The sequence below is a fragment of the Anopheles nili genome, chromosome 3 (assembly GCF_943737925.1).
Source record: "Anopheles nili chromosome 3, idAnoNiliSN_F5_01, whole genome shotgun sequence".
In the NCBI taxonomy this organism is placed as follows: domain Eukaryota; kingdom Metazoa; phylum Arthropoda; class Insecta; order Diptera; family Culicidae; genus Anopheles; species Anopheles nili.
Genome location: NC_071292.1, coordinates 74,827,435 through 74,853,303, shown reverse-complemented (window position 1 = coordinate 74,853,303; position 25,869 = coordinate 74,827,435). Strand labels below are relative to the sequence as shown.

General features: G+C 47.5%; 2 protein-coding genes across 2 annotated transcripts; one reads left to right on the top strand and one right to left on the bottom strand.

Annotated features, from left to right (window-relative positions):
* Positions 1-17,067: 17,067 nt before the first annotated feature.
* LOC128725746 (E3 ubiquitin-protein ligase Bre1) lies at positions 17,068-20,500 on the top strand. The gene is made up of 4 exons (XM_053819513.1): positions 17,068-17,443; positions 17,534-19,494; positions 19,659-19,850; positions 19,928-20,500. Exons 1-4 carry the CDS (start codon positions 17,068-17,070, stop codon positions 20,498-20,500), a joined length of 3,102 nt encoding a protein of 1,033 aa, XP_053675488.1.
* A 2,072-nt stretch (positions 20,501-22,572) lies between these two features.
* Positions 22,573-23,959, bottom strand: LOC128726636 (tektin-1). The gene is made up of 3 exons (XM_053820453.1): positions 23,814-23,959; positions 23,230-23,745; positions 22,573-23,152 (listed from the first exon to the last, which is right to left on the bottom strand). The coding sequence occupies exons 1-3, from the start codon at positions 23,957-23,959 to the stop codon at positions 22,573-22,575; spliced, it is 1,242 nt and encodes a 413-aa protein (XP_053676428.1).
* Positions 23,960-25,869: the final 1,910 nt, after the last annotated feature.

Sequence of the window (25,869 nt, the reverse complement as noted above, 5' to 3'; positions counted from 1 at the left end):
ACTCACGTGTGTGTAAGTTGGAAGAAAAACTAGTTTAAAAAAAGTCACTCTCTAACCACCCTCACTTCAAGCAATCAAACTCTTCACTGGACGTTGTTATTCCATGAGTTATCGCAAGGAAATATGAGTTTTGTTTCCAAATTCAATCTGAGGGCCTCGTGCTAGGAGATCCTACAGTCAAATAAGGTTGCGAAAAAGGCTAGTAGTAAACACGACGTAGTTGGAAAATTGTGTTTTAAAATGATCAGTTTTTAGTTGTAAAAAGTTATTTATAAGGTAGCAACATGTTGAGCTTTAATGACACCACTTTGCATACGGAACCGACGAAAAACAAAGCCCCACATAGCCCAGCCAATGCCGTATCACTTCCTGTTTATGCTCTTTGCTATGCTTCCTCAGCAACACCGATGCGGGAAGCCCTTACGAGAGGTAAATAAACACCTCCCCCATCAAATATGGGCATTGTTTTTTTACTATTCGTTTCTCTTATTATAAAACCATTAAATTGATCAGGTACGCAATCACCGCGCAACGGTTCCGTCGTGCGCCGAAAGGCGGAAACGGTAATGCGCGTGTACACCCGACGAAGTGAGGGAGGAAAACAGAATTAATTAGCATAAAACTAACTTCATTTATGCACGGCATGTTGTGCAATTTATGAGCCACCTGCAATCACCCGTCGGCTGTCCATTTACTGTCCATTCGCTCGCATTTATACGCTCATTTTATTAGGGTCTACTTGCGAGATAAAAGATGCTGATCAGCGACGCCAGCTCATCAGAACGTGCCTTCCAGTTAACACTCCGTTGACAAATTGACCGGCGTCCGACGGTCTACAACCTTCTTTTTTGGAAGCACGCGCGGTGCATTGAGAAAAAAAACATGCAACGAATCAAAATTGAATCTACCGCGCTTGAACCCGCAGAAGAACTTGCCTTGGTAATAAAATAAACATAAACATTCATCAACACAAACGAGAGCGTAAATGACTGTTGCATTGAAGGACAAAAATGCGCAACTGTGTGCGGGGTTTTTGGACAGAGGATCGTAACAATTTTTGGAAAATATTAATAAATCGCTTCAGCTCATCACTAAAAGGTGAAAATAACACTAAAAAACCAGTACCGCACCATTCAAGGCATCTTTTTTTAGTTCCAGACTAACAGACGAGGAAAAGCACACAAAAAACACATTAAATTAATCAAACAAATTTACGATCATGCACGGTTATAAGCCATTCGATACGATGTATTCCACGCATTGAATCAATGTTTTACGGTATGGATGTCTTAAAACACCCCAAAACAATCTCCTGATAGTGCGAGCTTAAATTTTGAGTAGATTTTATCTTCTTTTTCATTTCATCCTCGTCGAAAGCAGACCACTCACAGACATTCTCTAGTGCGTCATGCTCTTTCCTCCCCTGGTGCTAGTTAAACGACGCTCTAATGGTTCATCATAATTTTAAGAACCGGATTTCGAGCGCCAACCAAACGGCTCTCGGAAGCTCGGTGGCCGACCCCAATGGCGCTGGGAATGGAACGATGCCAAGGAACACACGCCCGGTGCGTCTTCCAACATAAGGCACCACACGGCTTCTCACCCCGTCCGAGACGCACCATCGTCGTAGCCAAATACCGAAAAATACCATCACAGCATAAATCTGTGCTGCGAGGGACCGCGCGATGCGTTCCGCGGCAGGAACGTTTGTTCTGCTTTTTCTGCTGTCTCTCAGAAGCACACATTCCCTCGGAGACCAAATCGTTCTGGGAGTCGGCGAAGCTGGGAACACGTTGTACCGTTTGTGCGTGAGTATTAAAAATATATGCCCAGAGGAACGCCTTCGTCTCGTGATGCGCGCGTTGCTGGTGGTGTAATTTTGGCTACACTGCAACTTTGCTCTGGAATGCGAGCGGAATGCCGCAATGGGGCGGAAAAATTTTCGCGAGTGCAATAACTTGCACAAGCGTCGTCGAGGAAAATGTCACTCAGATAGAGAGACAATCTGATTTCCTTATGCACAGAAATGTGGCTTCCCTTTCACGTGATTAAATGGCAATGGTTTACTGTCTCTTATATATCTAAAACTAAGCAATCAGATGCCAATTCAAATTATACTCCGAGCAATCTCTAAGCCCTTCGCAACTAACCAATCAGTCCAGCGATAATCGCATCGAACTAAATCAATCAAGACGTGATTCAATTCGAGCTCCAACTTCGTTTACCTTAACCCCATTTGCCGCCAGGGTGCCGAAGAAGCGCTGATTATAAAACTTTTGTATGACCTACATTCTGATTTTCTCGCCTTGTGCCCGACTTCTTCATCTCCTTTCCTGCCGCCCGTGTAGGGACAAAGAAATCGGAAAGTAAGCTCGAATAAGCATTCCCCAGTCCACCGCGATTCGATAGTTGAGACTGAACAACCAGAGGGTACTTTTCCGATACTAATGGATGCTTCCTGGTTCGACGAAGGAACCGACGGGAAGCAGGAAATCCCCACCACCCGCCATCTCCGAACCAGTAACAACCTTCACCGCGGCCCGACAAAGGTTGAGACATTGACCAGACATTGCACCCCAACCGGCACCTCGAGTTAATGCTGCAATTAAACTATCTCTGAGTCGGCAGGGCTTCGAGCAAGTACCCCAAAGTGCAGCAAGCGGGAAGGCAAGATAAAAAAACGCCACATTCTTGCACTCATTTGCTCCACACACGCGCCGATGGCGAGGAGGCTCAAAAGCCCACACCGATGGACTATTTTCGTCCAACGCTTCTCACTTCCGTGCGTAATCAATCTTTCCGCACCTCGCGAAAAGGGCCAAGTGAAAGATAGCGACAAAAACAAGGCCACACATGGGTCGCCCGGTTCCTCATTCAGGTGCGGCCTTCAGATAGAGCGAAGGTAAATAAACGCCACACGATCGCTGGGCTCGAAACCGGGCAACTTCTGGTGCATGTAGAGCAAAGAAGCCACCCCATAGTGGCCACCCGGTGAGTCGGCTCTCCCGAAAGTATTCCAATCACGATTCGCGCTTGTGATAATTGATTTCACACACCCTTCACTCCACACGCTCCTAGGGTTTCTCGCCAGGAAAGAAAGCGCCACTGGAACATGGAGCCGAGGTTAGGGTAGGTCCTGGCCTCACGACGTCTGACCTACTTGGGCAGACGCCCTGTCACGTACGTACGCTCGTGGACGTCCGAAACACCGTAAATCGGACGCGTTTTCACCATTTCTCGCACAAACCACGCAAGATGTGCCCTCCACGGAGGCCCAACGTCCCGAAAACAGGCAAACATGGCAAAACAACATCACACCAAGGGGGGCATGAACACGGAACAACGAAAACATAAGAACTCCGTGCGATCGCGACGCACGCAAACAACGCACCAGTGGCGTCCTTCAACCCACCGAGAAAAAGGCTTCCGAAAATAGTGTACTCTAAGGCGAGAAGGGATTGCTCTCTATCTCGCTCTCGTGATCGGTTCGTTTAGCATCCGTTCCGTGATGTCGCTTTGGTTGAATCGAGGGAAGGAGACAGGGAAGGTCAAAGGTTCCGCAAGGAATCAAGTGTGAGTGCGTGCGGCTGTATATGGGCAGGTTTCGATCAGCCCACTTGCGACCACGAACACATTTGGGCTTTAATTTAGTTGCATTAATTTATGGTCCGTTGATTAAATCACAAGTGGCCCGACCAAGAGAGAGAGAGAGAGATGGGACGATATATTCGAGCACCAAGACTCACATACAGACGTACATCTTCTCTCACAGAAGGCCAAGACGAGCGGAGGAGAACGATATTTTCCACCGTTTGCTGACGGAAGCGTTCCGTTCCGTTTGCTATGTTTCAGTGTACATAATCAGCACCCGAATCGCAGCTCAAAAGTAAAGAAAAAGGCACAAACCCACCCAAAGGACAACCGGTTAAGGCAACCCCTTCGGTCGCGAGAGGGCAACATGCAACACGTGGAAAAAGTGAAACTGATAGCAATAAACGAAAATCCACTCAAAAAAGAGGTGGAAACATACGGATTAAAACTAACAAACCAGAGCGTGAAGTGGAAGCCGTATGGAGTTTGGCCGTTTTTATTTTCTCATATATTTTACCCCTCAAAGTTGGCGTTACTTTCAACGCCAAATTGCTGTACTGGTTAGTCTTTAAAGAGAGTGTATGGTGTCGCATGCAAGGCGATTGGAAAAACGGTCTGAGTGTGGTAAAACTTGCCAAACTATATATGCGCACGGTACTTCTGAGGGGCAGGTGATTAATATGCGCGTATGACTTTCACTAACAATAAAATCGCCTTTCCGACGTATCGAAAGGCATATGGGTAATGCTTATAGGAGTTGATATAACCCAGTTGAGTTATACAAAAGTAATCAGCTGAAAAAGAACAAGGACAACCCCTAAAACAAAAGTTAACTGCTAAGCTAATTGTGCAATTTTAATGTGACTTTCTGTCAGATTTCTTAAAGTCGTTTGAATTCTCTACATATCAACACTTTGTTATTTGTTCCACAAATGTAGTTTTACTTAGCCTGATTAGCCTTTAAAATTTTATTAGTTTCCCATTAGTGCAGCTACTCCACAAATCTCGAGCTAAGCGGAAGGCGCAGTGCAGATAAACACAGAAGTTCACACGACTATTTCGAACTAACTATTCGCCGCGGTTAACTCTGCTTCATTCCATGTTTCCCTTCGTTTTACGATCGGGAGTGGGAAATAAAACCTACCATTACCAACCATCCCCATCCCTCTTATCATATCACTCCCATTGAAAGTGGAGAGCCACCGATAAATCATCGCACACCTCGAAAAGTCGCCAGAAACAGCCTCTTAAAAACGAAGTGAGAACCATCGCAGAAGCACATTTCAAAGGGCATTCAAGTTCGAACGTAAATGGCCACCACTAACTAAGGGCGACCGGAAAAATCTCCAGTCTCCAATGTGAGGGAAGAAGATGAGAAACAAACCCATCTCAGTGGAATTAGGAGCAATAATCCATAAAAGGCGACTACCAGTGACTCTGGAAAGTTCAAACCAATTACCCCAAAACCACTCGAAACTATCATAACTCATATCAATTATGCGCTTCCCCACACTCCCGACACACACCATCGCAACCCGTTCGATTCGCAAAGGAGCTTCGGGAAAATTCCAACCAGGGAAAAAGTCGACTCTCAACCATCAACCAAAGGTCCGTCATCGAGGGCGGCGCATAAAACGCCGTCTGCGACTATAACATTCCCAAGACCTAATAATAGCTCGACGGCAAACGTTTTAAACAATCCGCGAAACCAACATCATCTAATGTCGGTGACTACTCTGTCGTCTACGAATGCATCTTCTGGCTGGAACTAATTAAATTAAACATTCATTTATAGTTGTACCAACGACCCACCAAAGGAGGCCGCCGGAATGCTCTCGCCTATCATAAGTAAATCAAGCTGCTGAGCTCATGTGGCGTTGTTTAGAGCTTCCTCATTGTCGAGCACTCTTGTTCTAGTACTGAGCATAGTGAAAAGCCCGGCAAAGATTTAAGCAACGATACATCAATCATGCACCGAAGTGGCTTGAAAATGCACCATCATCCTGATGGCCTGTTACGCCTGGTAGCGTCGTGTGCATTATTCCTTCACAGACATAACCCGATACAACGCTCCACGATTAGCAGCGAACCCACCGAAAAGAGTGCTAAGAATTTTCGTTTACATCACACGCATCAGAAACACGGAACATCTTTCTCGCGTTTTCCGCAAGCCCACCTTCCCCGGCGCGTACTTCACCTCGAGACTCCAAGGCACTGGGGATGGAAAAAAAATCAGTTCATCCCTCTTTATCTCCAGTCGCGCACGCACATATTGTGAGCATGCCGGACCATATGCTTCGAGGGGGGAAAACGGGAAGCTTGCCTGGCCAAAACACAGAAAGATGCAGCATACGGAACGGAGCAGACATCGTGCAAGCGTGCAGCGTAAACACAAACATGAATATTTATAAATAACGCCCCGCACATAACCCAGCCAGCTACCGTGCTCCAGCTCTTGGCGATGGGCAATGTCAAGAAAAACGTCCCGAGATAGTGCATAAAGCATATTAACCCTCACATATTTTGTTAGCGCTCATCCGTACACGTTGCTGCTATCGCGTTTGCATTCGTCATCTGCTAATCTCGCTGGTTTTCAAATGAACAACGAATCGAAAGCGGAAGCGGATCAATGGAATGCTCAGGGTTACTTTATAGCTTGAGTTTCCAGTACCGATCCGGCAACTGATCGTTGGAATTATTTTCTCACGCGTTATAAAACGACCCACAATCAGATCACGCTTTTTGGCAACATGAAACGGGCCAAAATGCGGCAACGTTGCAGTTGCTCTCCGAAAATGTGCATCACACAAGCAAGGATGGACGTGCAGCTGCATCGTACCGGTCTGGGGCAGAATCAGCCATCTAGAACGGAGCATAAAGTGGTAGACTGCTTACACGCATACAGTTTCATCAGTGGAAAAGCAGAATCACGAGGTAATAACTGCAGCATAAGCCATAAGGACGCGTGGATTGGGTCTATGTATTGAGAACGCGAGAACGGTTGCAAACGGTTAGCAAGCAAGCATTGGGGGGTTGAATTGGAGCTGTTCGTTGCCACGCCGTTTAAGTGGATAATAAGAACTTCACTTTAAGCCTGGCTAGGGAAAAGACGTCCAATCGAGCGTGCGTTTACCAGCCGATGGATGGACTCAACACGTAGCAGCCAAATGGGATGCAAATGGGCAAAATTTGGTGTTTTCTCTTAAGTCAATGAGTTCCAAATATGTCGTCATTGCCACCAGCATAAGCATCAGGCATTAGCAACGTCAATTAATGTGACAATATACCCTAAAAATGCCTTTCCCTATTTGTTGAGCAAAAGGCCCACACACCCATACACCTCCATCACGAAATGTTTTCCACAGTGGCTCATTTGCAATGAAACACCATTCAATTATGGCCGCATGGAACGGGAATGCATGAAAATAACATTAGAGAAATCATGAATTGCAACGACGAGGGGAGTATAAAATTACATGAATCAAAACAGACGCATTTTGTCTGCATTACGTCCATTTTCACACCTTTTTATTTGAGGGCGAAAGTTTATTGTTTCCGATCTTATATGTACGCGTCTCATTCAGCGACGCAGATGGTTATAATGGAGCATAATCCATTTTTCGGAACCAAAAATGCGGGATAAATACAAATAAATAAACATGCACGCTCTTTCAGACTGCTTGTTGAAAAACACCTCCAACGGGTGGCACAGCCAAAGAAGACAATCTTTCACACCTTCACCCTCATCCGACACTGGCAGCGAAAGGCGAAGTCATTAGGGTTGCATCACCGGCTGGTAAAGAAAGCTAGAGGATGTTTTTCTTTGACAATTTGTGGAAATTAGAGGAAAATAACTTTCCAACCAAGAAGTCAGCCAACAACAGCGCAGCACCGAACGCATATGTCCAACGCATCGTCCACCACAGCTATGTACTGGTGCGGGTCCGGATCATGAACCTGTTCGGGTCACCACAGCCTCAAACCCGTTGAGTTGGCGACCACGAACGAAATCACGTCCCACTGTGCGTTACGCTCCGCTGCACAAGGGATGGGCGCAATTTTCCACAGCACGACAATACAAAGCCAACCCCCAGAGCCGTCTGTGGTCGCGCACGGATAACTTGGCCAATTTTTCCACTCGCCGGACGAGTATCGTAAAATTTGGGGCATCAGCAACCACAATCAGCCGGGCTAAAACCCGCTAAAAGCGACGTCCGCTAGCGCACATTTAGCGGTACCGTTTAAAGTCGGGCTTCCGATTGGGGAACCCATTGGCGGAAGCATGTCGCTTACGGGCCGTGAAAAGAGAGATGAAAAAGCCACCCGGTTTCCCCTGGGCCGACGGTCATCATTTTCATCCGCATCGCACCATCAATTTTCCCCGTGTTCCGGTTCCTCTCGCAAGCGTTGAGGTCGGAGAGATTTGCCAATCTCCGCCCACTTGGTCGCTTTCGGTGTTGACTTCCGTGCGTTGCCCTGTATGGAACCTCAAAATTGTACCTCGGATGCACAATCTTCAGCGCTTGGTCGTTGCGTGGTCGTCGTCATCATTCATCCAAAGGATGGTGGCAATTGCATAACGTGGTGAAGAAAAGAGCAATCGAAACTGACGCCCGTCCACACTCATATCGTCGGGTGGAAAATTCGACTCATACAGCACCGACCGACGGGTGATAACGCACGGTGCATGGTTCTCCATTAGAGCGGTTTCTCTCGCAATCATAATCGAAAGGAAACGCACAATTGCACCAGAATATCGATAAAGCTAAGCTCGAATCCGCGCCGAACACCGATAAAAGCGTGTAATGACAGGGTAACCGAGATTCACCCCACCATCAAACCCACCCATTATGCTGGCGATTAAAACAAACGGCGCTCCGGCAGGGAAATGAGCCAGGGGTCGAAAACACCCCACGCCGAAATTGTGCTATTTGCGGCCGGTTTGGTGCGAGATGAGCTGCGTTCAAGACGGATTGAGTGGGATTTTGACGTTATTATGCAACCATGTACTCGGCGCGAAACCGAAAGTATCCTGCGGTGAAGATGAAGCAATTGCATTCCAATGCTTAGGTAAACATCAATACACGCCACGTCTGGACGGATGAGCATTGAGTGTCTCGTGTGTTGCCCAAGCCAAGTACTACAGTTCCATTCGCTAGAACATTCGCTAGAAACCCGTGTCTCTTCATTACTGCTCCCAAAACACTGCCCACGATGACTGGCGGCTTTTGCGCACTGTGAACAGAGCACAGTTTAGTAATCTGGCTTGGCGCGGTTAGTTTATTATAACAGCTAACGCGACGCTTGTTTCGTCCCACTCGAAAGGGCTTGTCTGCGTCTAACGATTAACGAGCGACGCCAAAGCCCGAGTTTGCGTCCCTATCCCACAACACTATCTCTCTAATTGCGATCGATGATACATTAATTGGATTGATACCAGTCACTATCAATTTACTATTTCAAACAGTCCCGTGACAGTCAGACTCGCTCCAATCGATCGTAAACTGCTAGAGAAAACTGTCACCGAGCATGATGAAGCTCACCACCGCAAACTAACGCGTATAGAGCGCTGTTTTGGAAAAGCCCATTTCCACCACTCCAAACCAGGAAACGGAGCATTCCGTGGACGGTTGATATAAACCAGAAACTAATGCGACTCGGCAGGTCCACCGTTAGTGGATAGCATAACTGAAATAATAATTGATTTACAGTCTCTACAGTATGTCAATCAACTAGCGAGGGAGCAAAGGAAAGTAGGCCTGTCTGCACTCGCTTGGAATGACGATGGAACGCGAGAACAAGAGCGGTATGTTTGTTATTTCCAGAGAACATCCCGTGCTGGATCAGCAAAATATAATGAACCCTTCACTAGGCCTCATCACGATGCGGGGACTAAGACTGACTCAGTCTACCTGACCCAAGTGAGGCACAATTAACGGTCAAGTGTCGCAGTTCTATGGATCTTCCTTTCAACGAACCAATTTGCAGTTGCACCTCCGTTCGGACGATATTGATCTACACGTGACACCAGAAAGGCACTGCAAGGTACATGGACTCTCTAGCTATCATTAAAAAGTAGCGGATTTTCTCTCTCTCTCCACCTATCTAACGCTCAACGACGAAAAAGAACATGCGCCAACAAAGTGCTCCAACATGATGGCTTTATTCTTTCCGGGAAACCCGAACCGAGCCGAGGAAAATGCTATCATCCATTTCGTTTCAAAGCGCTTCTCGGCACTCGCGAATGGTTTAGTAGTTTTTCCGAGGAGCTTTAAAAGCCGTCCACATAGCATTCTGTGCTCTAAAACGGGTTCATAAAATAACTATTGCTTCCGCTTTCCTTTCGATCGCAGAAGACGAATTAATTCCTCCGGTCGATGGGGCTTGCTCTCTACTCATCATGCTGCTAGGTGCCATGCTCTCCTCTACGACACCACGTGAACATCGACCGCCTGACTTCCAAAACCATCCTCCCTAGTTCCCGACTATCAAATGTAGGACAGTATCTGGTCGAATTTGTTGATTTATGTTTTGTTGCATTCGGAATGGTGCTCATTTTTTCTCCCTTCCGTTTCGTTTTCCACGCTAGAAAATATAGACATGACTACGCTTCTGTCTTACGCCTCAGCAAACGCCACTCTCGAAGGAGGCATGTTTTTGGAAAACGCGGAAAGAACAAGGCATTCCGACACGGCCGTTTAAGACCTGAAAAAACCGGGTCCGGAAAAGCGCTTCCCGATTTTATCGCTTTGTGTTTAGTTTTAAGAACTCATTAAAGCATCTCCGATGTCGGCCGGTGACTTGCGGGTTAATTTATGTGTTTCCCATCGCTGACAAGCACAACCAGAAATCGAAAATGGCTCCCAAGATGGTCTAAAAGATGGGACATAGGCAGGGCGAGTTCTCGGACTGTGAATGACCCCTACCGATGAGCATATTTGGTAAGGAACGAAGTCGGCATGAGGCACAACATGCATGCATGCATCTTTCTTAGATGCAACTCAGAGTTAAATAGATCTCAAGATCTACCTTGAAATTGCGCTTTGAGGCAACGGTCTGATGGGGGAAGACAAGCAAAAACGTGACTCTTGATAATAGCTTCACGTCTTCACGGCGAATAGACAAGATGAGCCTAAATAACGAAACAGAAATAACACCCTTAGCCCTTTGCCCCCATTCCTTTGCTGCATAGCCGAACAAGCGAATCTGTTTCTTTAAGTAGAGAAATGGACCATTTGATTCTCGCGAAATAAGAACACACGAGCATACTGAGCTGTAACGGACTGTTCTGAGAAGGAATCTTCAAGAACTTACGTTACTTTCCATCTAGAACAAGCACACCATGAATCATTAAATGTTATTTTCCATTCAAATGCACATTCGTTTAACCAACCGACTGCTGATACGGAGGCTTGATTACGCTGCTTATGCTTATAGTAAGGCGTAACAAAAAACACCCATGATGTAACGCATGTAGAGAATTTGTGAAGAAAAAAACATGATAAGCAATGGTTTTCCAAGCCACGGGACTCATTCGAGATGGCTTAAAATTTTGACATACATCTGGTAGCCATTGCAAACGCGAGATAGTTGTACTGACGCTATTAGTCTTTAAATAAACTTACTCATGGCACGATTACAGCGTTACGTTTTTAATCCACTTTGTAGCAGTTCAATTATTAGTTTCCGTATTTTTCAACTTTGCAGCAAGATGAAAGGATCAAAATTCAATAAATTCTCATACAAATACGATACATTACGACGACTAAACGCAGACAAAACGACCGAAATCAGGGTTGGCGAATGTATCTGCGACCGGTTGTGGAGTTGCAATTTCGCTTGTGCGCAACATTGTTTCTCCCGACGACGATCGCACAAATCACCGGATATAAGGCGAACGCGAAACCAGGCCTAGTCCGACAGGCGACCGTAAATCTAGAGACCCTCAGTGACGGCCCAGAAACGATTCGCCATTTATGGAAGATCGCTAAACCTCCACCAAACAAGGAACTTACACCGCGTGGTTTGCCATTTTGTATGTCACTATCGCACTCTTTTTGTCACGAACGAGGGGTTTAGATGATCGTGTTGACGATGGAGAAGCCGGATTTTAAAAGCAGGTGACATCCAATGGTTATGCTACACGCATCGAACGAACTGTACGTCTGGTGAGCCGAAAAACATCCTTCTCCATCCACGGGAAGCCTCGGGGGCTATGCGACCATAAATAATGGTTCCGTTTTCCACCATCTTTGCTCGGAAACGGATCATTTGCTACGAGACAACCGGACAATTAGAGAATATTTAACACTTCCTAATGTGCTGACGTTGGCGTTACGAAGTCAGCGACCCTGCAAGGTTGAGAAGCCTTAAGAGTATGCGCGTAGATCAGGCTAATTGGGTATTAATTTTGGCAACGTTCTTGGATAAAGAAATTCAACCTTGAGTTCAGGAAATACAACGTCATGGCCCAAAAAATCTTAAACCCGAAACAGTTTGATAAGTCTTTTAATTTTTAATAAGTTACTCTAGTCATTTATATTATTATCATTATTTGATTCGTTAGCATGCAATGCCTAAACATTACAGATCTATTTTAAAGTTAATTACTAAACATTTGATAAACAGCACTTGTGATTTGTTCTCGTGAAGATTTATGAAGCATGCGAACAGAAATACAATTCAAACATGTACATCATTGTAAATTATAAGGTACACACGAATGGGTCAATAAAATGTGGTCAAATTTATGTACGGCTATCATCCCGGACTAAAACTCCACAGGCTTCTGTAGCAATACTTAGACAGCCTTGGCTAACGATGGCCCTGACCAGAATGCGATATTTTCTGCCCCACCATTTCCCTCTGACGACATCGACACACATACACACGAAGGATTGACGCGTAACGGGGTGGAGTTCATTTCCATAAATCCTCCAAGACATCCTCGACGACGTGTCCTTTTCTCCATGGACACATATTCCAGTTGACGACAGTCCACCATCAAGGTGGTGAAGGAGCGCGTCCTATTTCTTCAAGTTGCAGAAACAAACTGCATCATGTTCATTCGACGACAAACAACACCATGAGAAGGATATTTATTATACATAGAATGGAGGAAAACTAGAGGACGATAAACTATTTATCATTATGCGACGTGAATTTATGCACTCACTCCGCTAGCTTACGACACACATATCGCCAATCCTATGGACTAGGATGAGATGGACTGGGTCCTTGAGGTACAAATTAGATTTCCGAACAAATCACTCGCCCGGAAGGGCGGCAAAATCTCATTTCCCCCTGAGCCCAGATAAAAGCCGATGAATGGTGAAACTCTTTTAAAATGAAATTCAACATAAAATCCCAAACCATCTCGAGGAGCTTTTAACACGGGCTACTTCTCAACTAGTTTCGCGATACAATCGCAAAACGGGTAAAAGAAAAGCTAGCCCACACGCGGGGAAAACCTGAAACTATCATCTGACGCCACCATCAACAGGAGCAAAAACAAAACACAATTACGACCGATCCGAGGACTGCCGTTGAGTTGTGTTTGTGTTTTCATTCTTTTTTTTTACGTTCTCCTTCGTAACGCAAACCACCGGCATCATATCAGATGTCCGATTCGGGAAGGGAGGAGATGAAAAACAAGCGAAAAAAATATATATACGACGCCCTCGGAGCCGTCGGAATGGAGCCTTCTCTTTTTTTCTTGCTTCTATGGGTTGGCGTGTGCGCGTCGGTTCCCCTCGACCGCACGATTAACATTGAAATATGAAACTGCATCCACCATCCACCCCCATGTCGACCCCCATCTATGCAAATGTCCTGCCAGGTGGCGGTTTCCCTCCTTGGAATGGTTCGCATAGGACGACCTTTTGCCAAAGCTCGCCGAAGGGGCGAAAACTACCCTTACGAAGGTTACCGACTAAAAACACACACACGAACCGGAATACCGGTTCGCTGCTAACGGTAGGTGGGAGGCGCATCTTGCAGAATCATTGAACTCGCAGATCCTCCTATTTCCAAGCGAGGGTGGGCGAAAAAAGAAGAGATTTTCCAATGGCGCCCACATCCCCCGGGAAGCCGCGATCGATCGATCCGAACGATCGAAATTAACTCCCGCACTCCCAGTGCAGAAGTCTGCCAGCTGCAGCTCTTCCGGACGAACCGTTAATGGCAACCGGGCGAATAGAATAGAAAATAAAGCCCCACGACCGGAAACGCAATGCGCCCAATCCCACCCACAGTGGATTACCCTGCGCCGGGAAAGAGGAAGATGAACCGTTCAGTCCGTTCGGGTGTTTTTTCCAACCCCCTGGGGGGTGGGGGTGGTGGTTTTGGACCAGATCCCCTTCCCTAATCGGCTCCGGTTTCATTTAGCGTAACTAAGACGCACGCCGCTGCGGTGATGAGGCCGCAGAATCGCGCTATCCATTCAACCACTTCTTTGCGTGCTGACGCAGTAGAGAAGGAAGCCGTACACGGTGGAAAGCCGCCAACCGGAAGAATCCGGAAATGCACGCAAACGTGACATAGGAGAACGAGGGGGAGAAAGTGAGACATTTATTTGATTCCGAGGACAACTTGACGGTGCATTGTTAATGATGCTCTATCCTCGATTGAGCCATAGTTTGCTAATTACCTAAGCAATCTAGCGGAGGACGGAAGAACGCGAGGTTTTCATTAGAATCGTGCCGGAAATTCGACGACATGGAAGGAAAAGTTTTGGTCACGAGTTGTCCTCTTTGCCATGGGCAAGCGGAAAGTAACTGAACGCCACCTAGAAGTGAACAATTATCGACCCATCAATTTCCCATCGGGGTTGTGTCCCCTAAAATTTAGATTATTTTCTTTTTTCATTCAGAAAACACACAGCCCCGAGCGACACTGTAGAACGCAACATATCGCTAAGGGAAAGGGCGAGCTTGTTTGTATGCAAAATTGCTGCTGGTTGCTAACAACATTCAAGCAATCGTTCAACGGAGTAGTGTTTCTTTTCTTTTGGACGTTTCGTAACAAACATGTCTCTATCAGCTCAGAAGATATATAATCTTACGATGAAAATGGCAAAAGTTTTTCGGCAAAGTTTGAAATGAAATCAATTTTGTGATAAATTGCCAATGTCCCGTTTCCCGTGTGTGCCGTGCGTTTGTCCGGCTAGGGTATGCTCTCTGTGAACGTCCTTCAAAAAGGAACTTCGTCCTTGCGCTTACTACCGCCTGCCTTCAACATGAACGTACTCTTACTCGTACGGAACTCTTTCTCTCTCGCAGGCAATTTCCTTGTCTCCCTTTCACTATCACAACACGCGCTCACAGCTGGCCCAGCTGCTGAACGGTTAGGAGTTTTGGGCTCGTTCTTTCGGCTTTTCTCACCCTACAACCCCGGTGAAACAGAACGAGAGAGAGAGAGAGAGAGAGAGAGAGAGGGAGAGAGAGAGAGAATGCATGGGAACGGTTACATATTTTCCTCGCACACATGCGTCCTCCCGGGTAGCGATTTGGAGTGGAAAACAGTGGAAAGAAAACTCGAACCACAACCTTCCTCGTGTCCGCTTTCGCTTATCCTTGCGCTTTCCTCGCGCGTGTTTCGCAAGCCAGTGGTAACCATGGCGACTGGCAACCGAAGCAAAAATCTCCTCCCAACACCCGGCCCGGAAAGCCCGAAACTCTTACCTCTCGAACACAATGGGAGCCTTGGAGCAGAAACGCTCTGCAACAATCTGCAAGACCTTGAACCCACCACTGACGCAGTCAACTCGCAGGCACACTTCGTCCTGATCAGCACCCAACAACAGTTTTATCCTTTTCAGCTTGGGTATCCTTTCTCTCGGACTGTTAGTGGGAGGTTTTTTTTCATACAACTTTTTCCAAATTTTGCATCACTCGAGGGCAGCAGCTGCAACACCCGGCTCGAGCAGACACACACCGTGGCGTTTTCCACGCCTTCCTCCCGCACAATCGCTGCGGGGGAGCAAATTCACAACGCGGAAGACATCCAATTCGACAGGGATGGTTCCGAGATGGGAGAGCAACACTAGGGAATTAATTTACAGCAGCAAACGGAGTTTGCTAAACGCACTGTTATCGCTTAATATTTCATTTTATCACACCGCACTAGAAGATTGCACTTTATCGTACACGAACATGAGTAACACAAAAGCAAAGAATTAAAGTCGGCTGTATCGGCCGTATAACGTTTCAAATCCGGATTTTGACGAAAAAGGAAAGGACGCACCAACCGCGAAACGCGCACCCGTCCGCTTCAACAATTTTTTCGAAATAACCTCTCTCAGGCGATTCGATTCTGACGTTTGCGTAATTGACAGCCTCGTGCCATCGCGCAAAGTCCAAGGTGGGTTCATGTGGCGTGCACCAGGCGTACCTGATGAACTCATGGTTGAAGGATACGAATTTCATGCTTTAAATATTAATATTTTCTTTGTAAATTTAATGCTCCACATTTTGCAGCAATCTTCCTGTTTTTAAGTTAGCAAAACAACCACCCAGAGTCTGTTAGAACATTCGAGGCAGTTGCTAGGCGATCAGCTGATTAAGAGAACTTTTTGAACTGCTTTATCACACTTTACTTCATTAACTTTATTCTTCTCCTACACTTAATCTTGTTTATAATAAAGCCCAGTGCCATCAGAAAGAACGTAGTGTGCTCCAATTCAAATGCGGATTTTCAAAATTAAGCTTGTGGAAACGTGGTTCATCTGATTTTGACCCGTGTAGCGTAGATGAATATGATGAACACAATTGTCAAGAGTTCAGCTTTTTCATGAGAGCGAAATGACACGCGTATAATATGAGGATGTTTTTCATCGGACGTTCATTTGTAAATAGGTAGCCTTTTCACAGGTCATTTCGCATGACGCGCGTTATTCGCTGTGCATTTTCACCGGGGCGTTCGAATCAATTTCTCGGGGCGAGCGCTTTGTTGATGTGATCCGTTTTCATACTTCTTAACTTAATTCTTGAAAGAAATAGTTAGCAGAATATAATTTATGCTCACGCTAAGGTACGTACGCAACACCCTCTGTCAGTGGAAGTCGTTCGCGACGCGCCATTCGGAGCGGTTATATCCAAAAACAGCCCAACTAACCCAAGCGCGACACTAATGTACCGCTGGTGTTAGATGGGGATTTTTCTTTCCACCATTCATACTCCTAGGAAAAAATAGAGCTCGACCTGGGTTGGAATAATACATCATTCCTTCCCTCTGGCCTTTCCCGATGTTTAAACCCGCTGACGGCGGGATTTACATCGGAGAGCAACCCGTCGGCACTTGACTAGCTAACAAATGGGAAATCTTTTCTTCTTTTTTCTTCCAACGCACTGACACGGGTCCGGTTTCGTGGTCTTGCTAAGACAGGCCCCGCGGCACGGATCTCTAGGTTTGTACGTCTTCCGGTCGGCTAGGTCCGCAGGAGCGCACGCGGGCTTGCGTCCCTAGTAGGCGGCGACGATGTCGAAGCGATCGGCAGAAGAAGCGCCCGGTGGTGGCAACGCCACCAGCGGCGGAGCTGGCTTGGGCGGTGGTTTGCAACCACCGATCAAGAAGGTACACTTCGAGCCACACCTGATCGGACCGATTTCGACACTGGAAGAGATGGACATCAAAGTACTCCAGTTCCAAAACAAAAAGCTAGCCCAGCGCATCGAGCAGCGGATACGATGCGAGTCGGAACTGCGCTCACGGATCGAGCAGCTCGAGAAGCGACAAACGCAAGACGACGCCGTCCTGAACGTGGTCAACCGGTACTGGAACCAGCTGAATGAGGACATCCGTGTGTTGCTGCAACGATTCGACGCGGAAACTGCGGATGAATCTGAGAACAAAAGTACGCTTTAGCAGCCGCTTTTGCACAGGAGATAGGCATCGGGATTATTAACTACTTATCGTTTTCGTTCGGTTGCGCTATCTCTTTCAGATGAGAATGAAGTCACGACGTCCTTTCTCATGCAGCTATCGACCTGGGACAAGGAAGAGCTTGACGACAAGCTGGCAAATCGGGTGCAGGTGTCGAAGCGAGCCGTGGCCAAGATAGTACAGGTTTTCGACCGGCTTATGCAGCGTAACGAGAAGCTCATGATGGCGTTAAAAGGTGAATCGGAAGACGGCAAGTCGCCGGCCATGGCGCCACCCGACCTAGACGAATCCCTGCGTCAGACGTACATCGACGTGATGGCAGAAAATCGCAACCTGCAGACACAGAACACCCTGTTGCATGAAAAGTTCCACACGATATCGCTCAAAATGAGCGAGTATCAAGACATGCTGAACGGAAAAGAAACGGAAGCGGCCGAGCTACGAAACCAGATAGACGATCTGCAGTACGAGCTAGAGAAGGTGCGGTGTCGGAACGACAAACTCGAGAACCACCTAGCGGAAGCGATCGAGAAGCTGAAATCGTTCCACCAAATGCACGGTGGCGACCCACTCAGTGGAGGTGGTGGTGCGGGCGGATCTGAGCGACAATCGTCGTCTACCAGCGGTGGCGCTACGAGGGGTTCCGGTTCGATGACAAGTGTGGCCGCGCAGCATCTAGAGGACCTGCAGAAAGAGCTCGAAGAGTATAAGGAGTTGTCCAACAACCGATTGCAGGAGCTTGACAAGCTGCACCTGCAGCACCGGGAAGCATTGAAGGAGGTTGAAAAGCTGAAAATGGACATCCGGCAGCTACCGGAGTCGGTCATTGTCGAGACGACCGAGTACAAGTGCTTGCAGTCACAGTTCTCCGTTCTGTACAACGAATCGATGCAGATAAAGACGTTGCTGGATGAGAGCCGGAACCAGCTGCAGTCGAGTAAGAACCAGCACTTGCGCCAGATAGAGATGATGGAGAGTGAGGAGCTGATCGCACAGAAGCGCGTCCGCAGCGACATGATCCAAATGGAGGACGTGATGTCACAGATCCGTAAGGAATACGAGATGCTGCGGATCGAGTTCGAGCAAAATATGGCGGCGAACGAGCAGACGGCGCCAATTAACCATGAAATGCGGCATCTCATCCTGTCGCTGCAGAACCATAACGGCCAGCTGAAAGGTGAAGTGCAGCGGTATAAGAAAAAGTACAAAGACGTCTCCGCGGACAACACGAAACTGCGGAAGGACCTGGAGGAGCAGACGGGGAAGGTGACGGCCCTACAGGAGGCGCAACAGCAGGCGGAAGCGATCAAGCAAGAAAACTGTCTCTCAATGAATGCGGGCAGTGGTGGAGGTGCCGGGGGTGGAGGTCTCTCGGTGAAGGAGGAACCCGGCGGTGGCATGCTGCTCGAACGGGACGGTCAGTGCGGGATCAAGGAGGAGGACCCGAATGGGACGCTCAACTCGTGTACGGGGCTCGGCGCTGGCGGAGGTGGTCTGACGAGGTCTGACTCTGGCGAGGAAGGCGAAATGGACGCGAATGGCATCAAACGAGAAGAAATGATTGGCCCCGACGGAACGCTCATCATGGTGGTGAAAAAGGAAGGATCCTCGGGGGCGATGGGTGCTGGTTTAGACGGCGGCAAAGCAAATGGACCGGACCATCGGATCAAGTGTGTTGAGTCGGATTTAGTGCGCGATCTGAGGAATCAGCTGAAGAAAGCTTTAAACGACCAGAAAGAGATGAAGCTCCTGCTCGACATGTACAAGGGCGTGCCGAAGGAACAACGCGACAAAGTGCAGCTGATGGCGTCAGAGAAGAAGAAGTGTGCCGAAATCGAGGACCTCAAGTGTCAGATGAAGAAGCTGCAGGAGAGTAAAAGGGAGGACCGCAAGAAGCTAGCGGACGAGGAGGCTCTGCGGAAAATCAAGCAGCTAGAGGAGCAGAAGTACGAGCTGCAAAAGCAGGTCCAAAACCAGAAGCAACCCCCGGACAGCAGCTGGAGCAGCGGCTATCGACCATTTGTAGGGATCGTTTATGGCTTACATTATGCTTTTTTTGTGTTTTTAACATCGATTGTTTTCCTGTGTGTTAGCTGTCGCATGTTCAGTTAACCCTGGGTTTTGTTACTGGCATTTCCTCACACACACACACACATTTTCCTCTCTCTGTTGGTTTGGATTTGCAGGAAGAAGAGGCGCTCCTGAACGAGATGGAAGTAACCGGGCAAGCGTTTGAGGATATGCAGGAGCAAAACTCAAGACTGATACAGCAGTTGCGCGAGAAAGACGATGCCAACTTCAAGCTCATGTCCGATCGAATCAAGGCCAATCAGATGCACAAGCTGCTCAGGGAAGAAAAACAACTACTGGAGGATCAGGTAAGCGACGCCCACACCAAAAGTTCCGCTCAATTTCGTCCTGCCACGAACTTACCCGTGCTTTGTATCGTCACTAGGTGTCCACGAGGGACAGTCAGATCGAAGCCATGCACGTAGTGTTACGAAAGCTTGAGGAAAAGGAGCGCATCCTGCAGAATACAGTAACGACGATCGAGAAGGAATTGGTCGCCCGGCAACAGGCGATGGAGATGCACAAGCGCAAGGCGATCGAATCGGCGCAGTCGGCGGCCGACCTGAAGCTGCACCTCGAAAAGTACCACGCGCAGATGAAGGAAGCCCAGCAGGTGGTAGCGGAGAAGACGAGCTCGCTCGAGGCCGAGGCGTACAAGACGAAGCGGCTACAGGAGGAGCTGGCTCAGTTCAAACGCAAGGCGGAGCGCATGAAGAAGATCGAGCTGTCTGGCACCACGATCGACGAGGTGATGCTGGAGGAGATCCGTGAGTACAAGGAAACGCTCACCTGCCCGTCCTGCAAGGTGAAGCGGAAGGACGCGGTGCTGTCCAAGTGTTTCCACGTGTTCTGCTACGACTGCCTGCGGACGAGATACGAAACGCGCCAGCGAAAGTGCCCCAAGTGCAACTGTGCGTTCGGCGCCAACGACTACCATCGGTTGTACCTCTCGACGTAAGGGCTCTGACGACGTTGGTGGCGTAGTTGTGCAGTTGCGACTGGCGCCTCCACTCCCTCCTCTCCTTTCCTTTCCTACGTCGAGGCAGGAGAGACAGGGTAGAGGGACGGATGGGTTGATTCGGAAAGCGGGCTCTTCTTCTAAAGCCTTGCACCCACCGGCGCTGAAAGAAGGTTCCGTGTGTATAAATCATGTACAGTACAACCCCGTCCGTGATCCGTTCGGGGGCGGATTTAGCGTCACAGTTCGTGGGTCGATAAAACCCATTGCCAGCACAACGGTGTGGCCGCTCTCTTTTTTTTGTGCATATTACTGTACACTAGAAGACGGGCGCATTGATGCATCGAACGATGGGTCTTTCCCGTTGAAACTGCTGCTGCTGGTACCGTTTAACCTTTGTACACAATTTAGCATTTTAGCGCGTGGAGCAGTGATCTATTCTATAGGAAATGTTCCATCTCCCTCTCGCGCAAGATCCAACTATCCCACCCGCCGTGGAAATCCCTCCCGCCTATTGCCGGAAACTGCTCCGAAGCGCACGATCTCGACAGGCCGTGTCGCTCCGGATATCTCCACAACAGTCTTGACCAATTGCTGCCCAAAAGAGCAGTTCAGGTTTTTCGCTAGTCCTTTGTGGTACACAAAATGTACGAACACAAACAAGAAACGATGCTATCCCCTCCTACGGAGTCTAGGTAAAATTCTCTCACTCATGTAATTTACATTTTTAAAACAAAACAACGCACGTCTCGGCGTGTTGGTGTTTGTGCGTGTAAGGGAAGCTAGAATGAAGGAGAATCCTTCCCATCCCTTGGCACACCGAAGCTGTCACTTATGATAAGTGCATAAAATTTCCATCCATCCCTTGTTGAAAGTGTTTCGTACCACCCGTACCTCCGCATGCTCAGGGCGGGAGCACGGATCTGTTGTTTTCCAGCTCCAATTGTCCTTCCACGCCACACAATTCCGATCCCCATACCCCATCCTCTGCGCAGTCCGTGATGGTTCTTCGCCTGTTGAGTACGCGTACGCAAAACCTCACGCCGCACTTCAACGGTGAAGCAAGCGCTCTTTACCTCGGTCCAGCCATGCGATTCCGTGTGTTGTTTGCCCGTGTTGTGGATGCTTTGCCGGATGGTGGAACCGATTCCGGATACCCCCGACGACACCGATAGTGTCGCACGCGATTCTTAAGATAGGTGCAATAGTGTTCAGTGCTGGGAGATTTAGGAGATAAGGCCTTCCCCAAAAACCCCGCGTCCCTTTAGCATGTAACTTACAATAGCGTTAGTATCAGGGAGCTGCCCTAATCCAGACGAGTAAAACATTACTATCAAACGAACTGTTGTTTTAACCGAATCGGGATACCATTCCCACAGCCACGTATTACGTTGGTTGATTGGTTTTGCTGTGTCGTTGCGCTGAGCTAGTGATTTCCATGGGCTAGGGTGCAGACTTTCCGATTTCACGATAGCCACCGTTCTGAGTGTGGCTTTCGCATCCTCGTTTCGTTTAGACGAGACATCTGATGGGCTCGGGAGTTCTTCTTATTCGCCCTATTATCAGGGTGCCGTACGTAAGCCGCTACAACCCACGATTTTCCACCCATACACACACACACACCCAGCATTGGTTCCCTGTGCCAAACTTTGTGCGATCGCGTGCCGCACAAGGGCGCCGGCTTCTGATCTCATCAACCGACGGATGCATCCACCATCACGGCCGACACGAAGCGGCGGCAATTCCTTCACGGCGAAGGACGAGTGATTCAGAGAGCGTAAACTAACAAACTAGGATCGCGCTGGTGAAGCAACCCGCGGTGATCCACCACCCACTAGACACTCAAATAGATCAGACAAAACCGACAACTACTGTATGCATGTTAACGATCGTAAACGGAAGTAAAGCAACAAACGTTAAAGAAAATAGTGATACTGTGACCTAAAATGCGACTCAAAACCAACAAATAATAAAGGCAAATCTATATTATCTAGCATTAACCTAGCGTGTGCTTTTATTTTCGTTTTCAAATTGCATAGTTGTGTATCTCGAAAAAGGACCTGATACTGATTTTAGAACGTTTGGAATTTGAAGCTCTCGCGCATAGTCATGCAATTCACCTCGTCGATACGCAAGGACTGTGTCTTTAGGTTGATCTCCTCCTCCTGCATGACCTGCGTGTTAAGCAGATAGCGCAGGGTGGCCTTCGCCTTCACCAGGCTTCCATCCAGCTTAACGATCGTTTCTCGCAACGAAGCCAGTTCCTGTTTTAAACCATCCCACACGTTATCTCGGCAAAGCTCAATGCCGGGCCGCTGGGACCGGTTGGCCAGGCGTGTCTGAGCCAAAGCTACGTATCCTTCCTTCTCTGCGATTTCCCGCTCCAGCCGGGTGACGGTGCGGGTTAGTTCGTTCACTTGACGTACCGTCTCCTTGTGGACGTTCTCGAGCTTCACCTTGGTGTAGCGTATTTCGGCCACACGCTGTCGGAAAGCGGCGTTCGTGCGATCAACTTGCGTGCGAATGTCCTCGGCCGTCTGGAGCAGCAGCTGATCAATGTACGAACGCAAAGGTTGGGCTGAGTTGATCTCCTTCGCCGTGGCCTCGATGTTCCGATTTGTCACCGCGATCCATTCCTCGTCGGTTGAGTTGCTGGAATTGTAATGAAAATCATTCGTTATCGACATCGTTGGCGGAGGAGCTAGGCCGTGGAGTTCCACGACACTTACTAGGGGTCTAGTGGAACCCGTCCGGCATACACATTCAGCTCCAGCTGGTTTGGGCGCAACTCGAGGTTCTTTGCGTCGATCTTGATAGACCGGTCCTTGTCGGCTAGGTCGCGATCGAGCAGATAGATGGTAGCTCGCAGCCGCCGGATCTGCTCCACGCACTGCTCGAGCACTTTTTCCAGTAATGCGATTCCACCCTCGGTCACGTCGAGTTCCTTTCGCAGCTCCTGATCCACCTCGTCGTTGACGAGATCCGATCCCTGGCGCGTTTCCCTCAGGGCGATGCACTTTTGGCACAGCGGAACTGCGATTTCCCGCAGAGTGTTGATGGCGTCGATCGTGCGCCGCTTGTACACCTTGAGCGCTTCCTCCTCGATGTGCGCCTCCTTTTTCTGCTGCTGTAGCTCGTCCCGCCGGAACCGGATGTCCTCGATGCGCTCCCGCAACCGGTAATCTACCTCGCCCTTGCTTTCCTCGGTCGTGTGCTTCGTTTCATCAATAATTCGGTCGCTCTCACTATGCAACGGAAGCTATACTGCATCAAGGCTGCTTGAATAATGGGGAGCTATGAAGAAAATACTCACTTAATTACGCGGTCTGCAAGCGCCTGCTGCTCCAGCGAGAACAAATTCTGCCGGCGATTATTAGCATCCCAATCGCGAGGCACGTACTTCGGCTGCTCGGGAGGCAGAAGGACGAGATTTTGCTGGCGTATATAGTTTTCGGACATTTTCACTGAAAATCCCACGAACAGGACGAGCCACAGCGAGAGCTTAGATCCAGGTTGCTAGATGCAGCGAAACAACACTTTGTTTGATGCAAAACTGCCAACCAACCGAAAAGGTTCGGATAGCAACCGACAGTTGCCATGGAGATGTTTGATGGTCGCTGAAAAACAGGTACCGAATTTCCCTCTCTCATGCGTACACACATGAATAAAATATTGGTTCTTCAAACTGACATAGGGGCAGTATCATAGAAAACAGAGATATTCGATTCTTCTTGCAATCATTAGGCACCCAGAGGCATATGAAGCAAATGCGCCATTTTCTCTGCACGATAGATTCATTGCTGTTTAATGCTGCTGTTGGAATGATTTTTTCATTTTCTCTGATAGTTGTTATCATTGAAAAACAGTCTATTTGGTTTCATATCTTTATGCTATTGTTTTATTTTGTTTCATCGTTTCGTAACATATGCATCCTTCACACGATCCGCATATTAGGAGAACTTAATTTGCTAGTACGGTGTATGCAGCTTGAATAATGTTACTTCGCATATTGTTCAATTCTTATCCTCTTTCACTAACAGGTGCTATTTAGTTGTCCTTGATTTGATTTTCCCTTTTCTAGTGTTTATTCACATACGTTTCGCTAGATTCAGACTATTGCAAATGGTAGTTTTCGTTCACGTTTTGGTTTTTGGTTTACTTGTAAGGTTTTGTTTTTCATTTAGTTTTGTGTTGCTTTCTTGTTTCTTGGCTACTTGGTGGAATTTCATCTTGAGCGACCTCGACGGACCATTTTCCACACATTACTCTCCTCGATTTTTCGTCTTATCAAGTGTGGCAGTTTTCTATAGGTTTCTTCTGTTCCATCCAATCAGTACGGGTAGGGTTATGTTGGTTGATTCTCTAGCGGACACAGACACTCGAAACAGAGGTATACAGCTAAATCCCACCCAATCCTGAAAGATGGTTGCATTACGAACGGATTTTTCAAACGCAACCATCCTTGCGAACCGAGGAGAATAGGCTAACTTATACACAATCTAAATGGTGTTACGAAAGTATTAATGCAGGGTTACACTTGTTTTTAGTTGTCTGTCGCAAAATTTATTCCACACATTGTGTTATGATCCTTTTTTCTCTATTTCACATTTTTGCCCAGCACCCTATAGCGGCAAATTGTGACAGGTCAAATTTTCTTCCTTGCCTTATACTCGTTCTGGATGGATAGAACAGTATACTATCTGTAGTAACCAAGCCCCTTATCTATAAACATCTTGGTATGGTGTTGAAAATGCAGATTACTATAGCATTTCTAAGGTCCTTGTTTCACCGTCAATTTTTCAAATACAATTTTTCTTTTCAGCTATTCGCGAGTGTGAAATTTCTGTACCAGGTAAATTAGGTCCATATCATATGACTCTCTCATCCCGATACATTCTGCTAGTTTCCCATGATTCTGAACGTCTGTGTTTGTCTCAAACCATGTCCCATCACCGCAACAAAACAGCTGTAATACCTTATATACACAAGGGTTTATATTTACCTCTTGCTAAAATCTCAAAATTTGCCCCGCTGTAGAAGAGGATGTGTGTTTAGTTTTACCTTGAAATCGATAATTCCTCACAATGTTATCTTTATTTCAGCTTTTCTTCTCTTCCTTGCATTCACTCAAGTATTTTCTAGCATCGTCTTTCCCTCATAACTAATATCTGCGAACTGGGATGTTCGGAAAATAGGAAAAAAATAGTGTATACGTAATAAAAGCTTCATATCAAATGGATGAAAAATGTCTCATACACATCCATCACGGGGAAAAAATAGTTACTAACAAAAAAAACTTTTCTAGAATAAAACAGGAGAAAAAAAATAGAAATACACCTAGCCATACATTCTAGTGAGAACGAACGTGT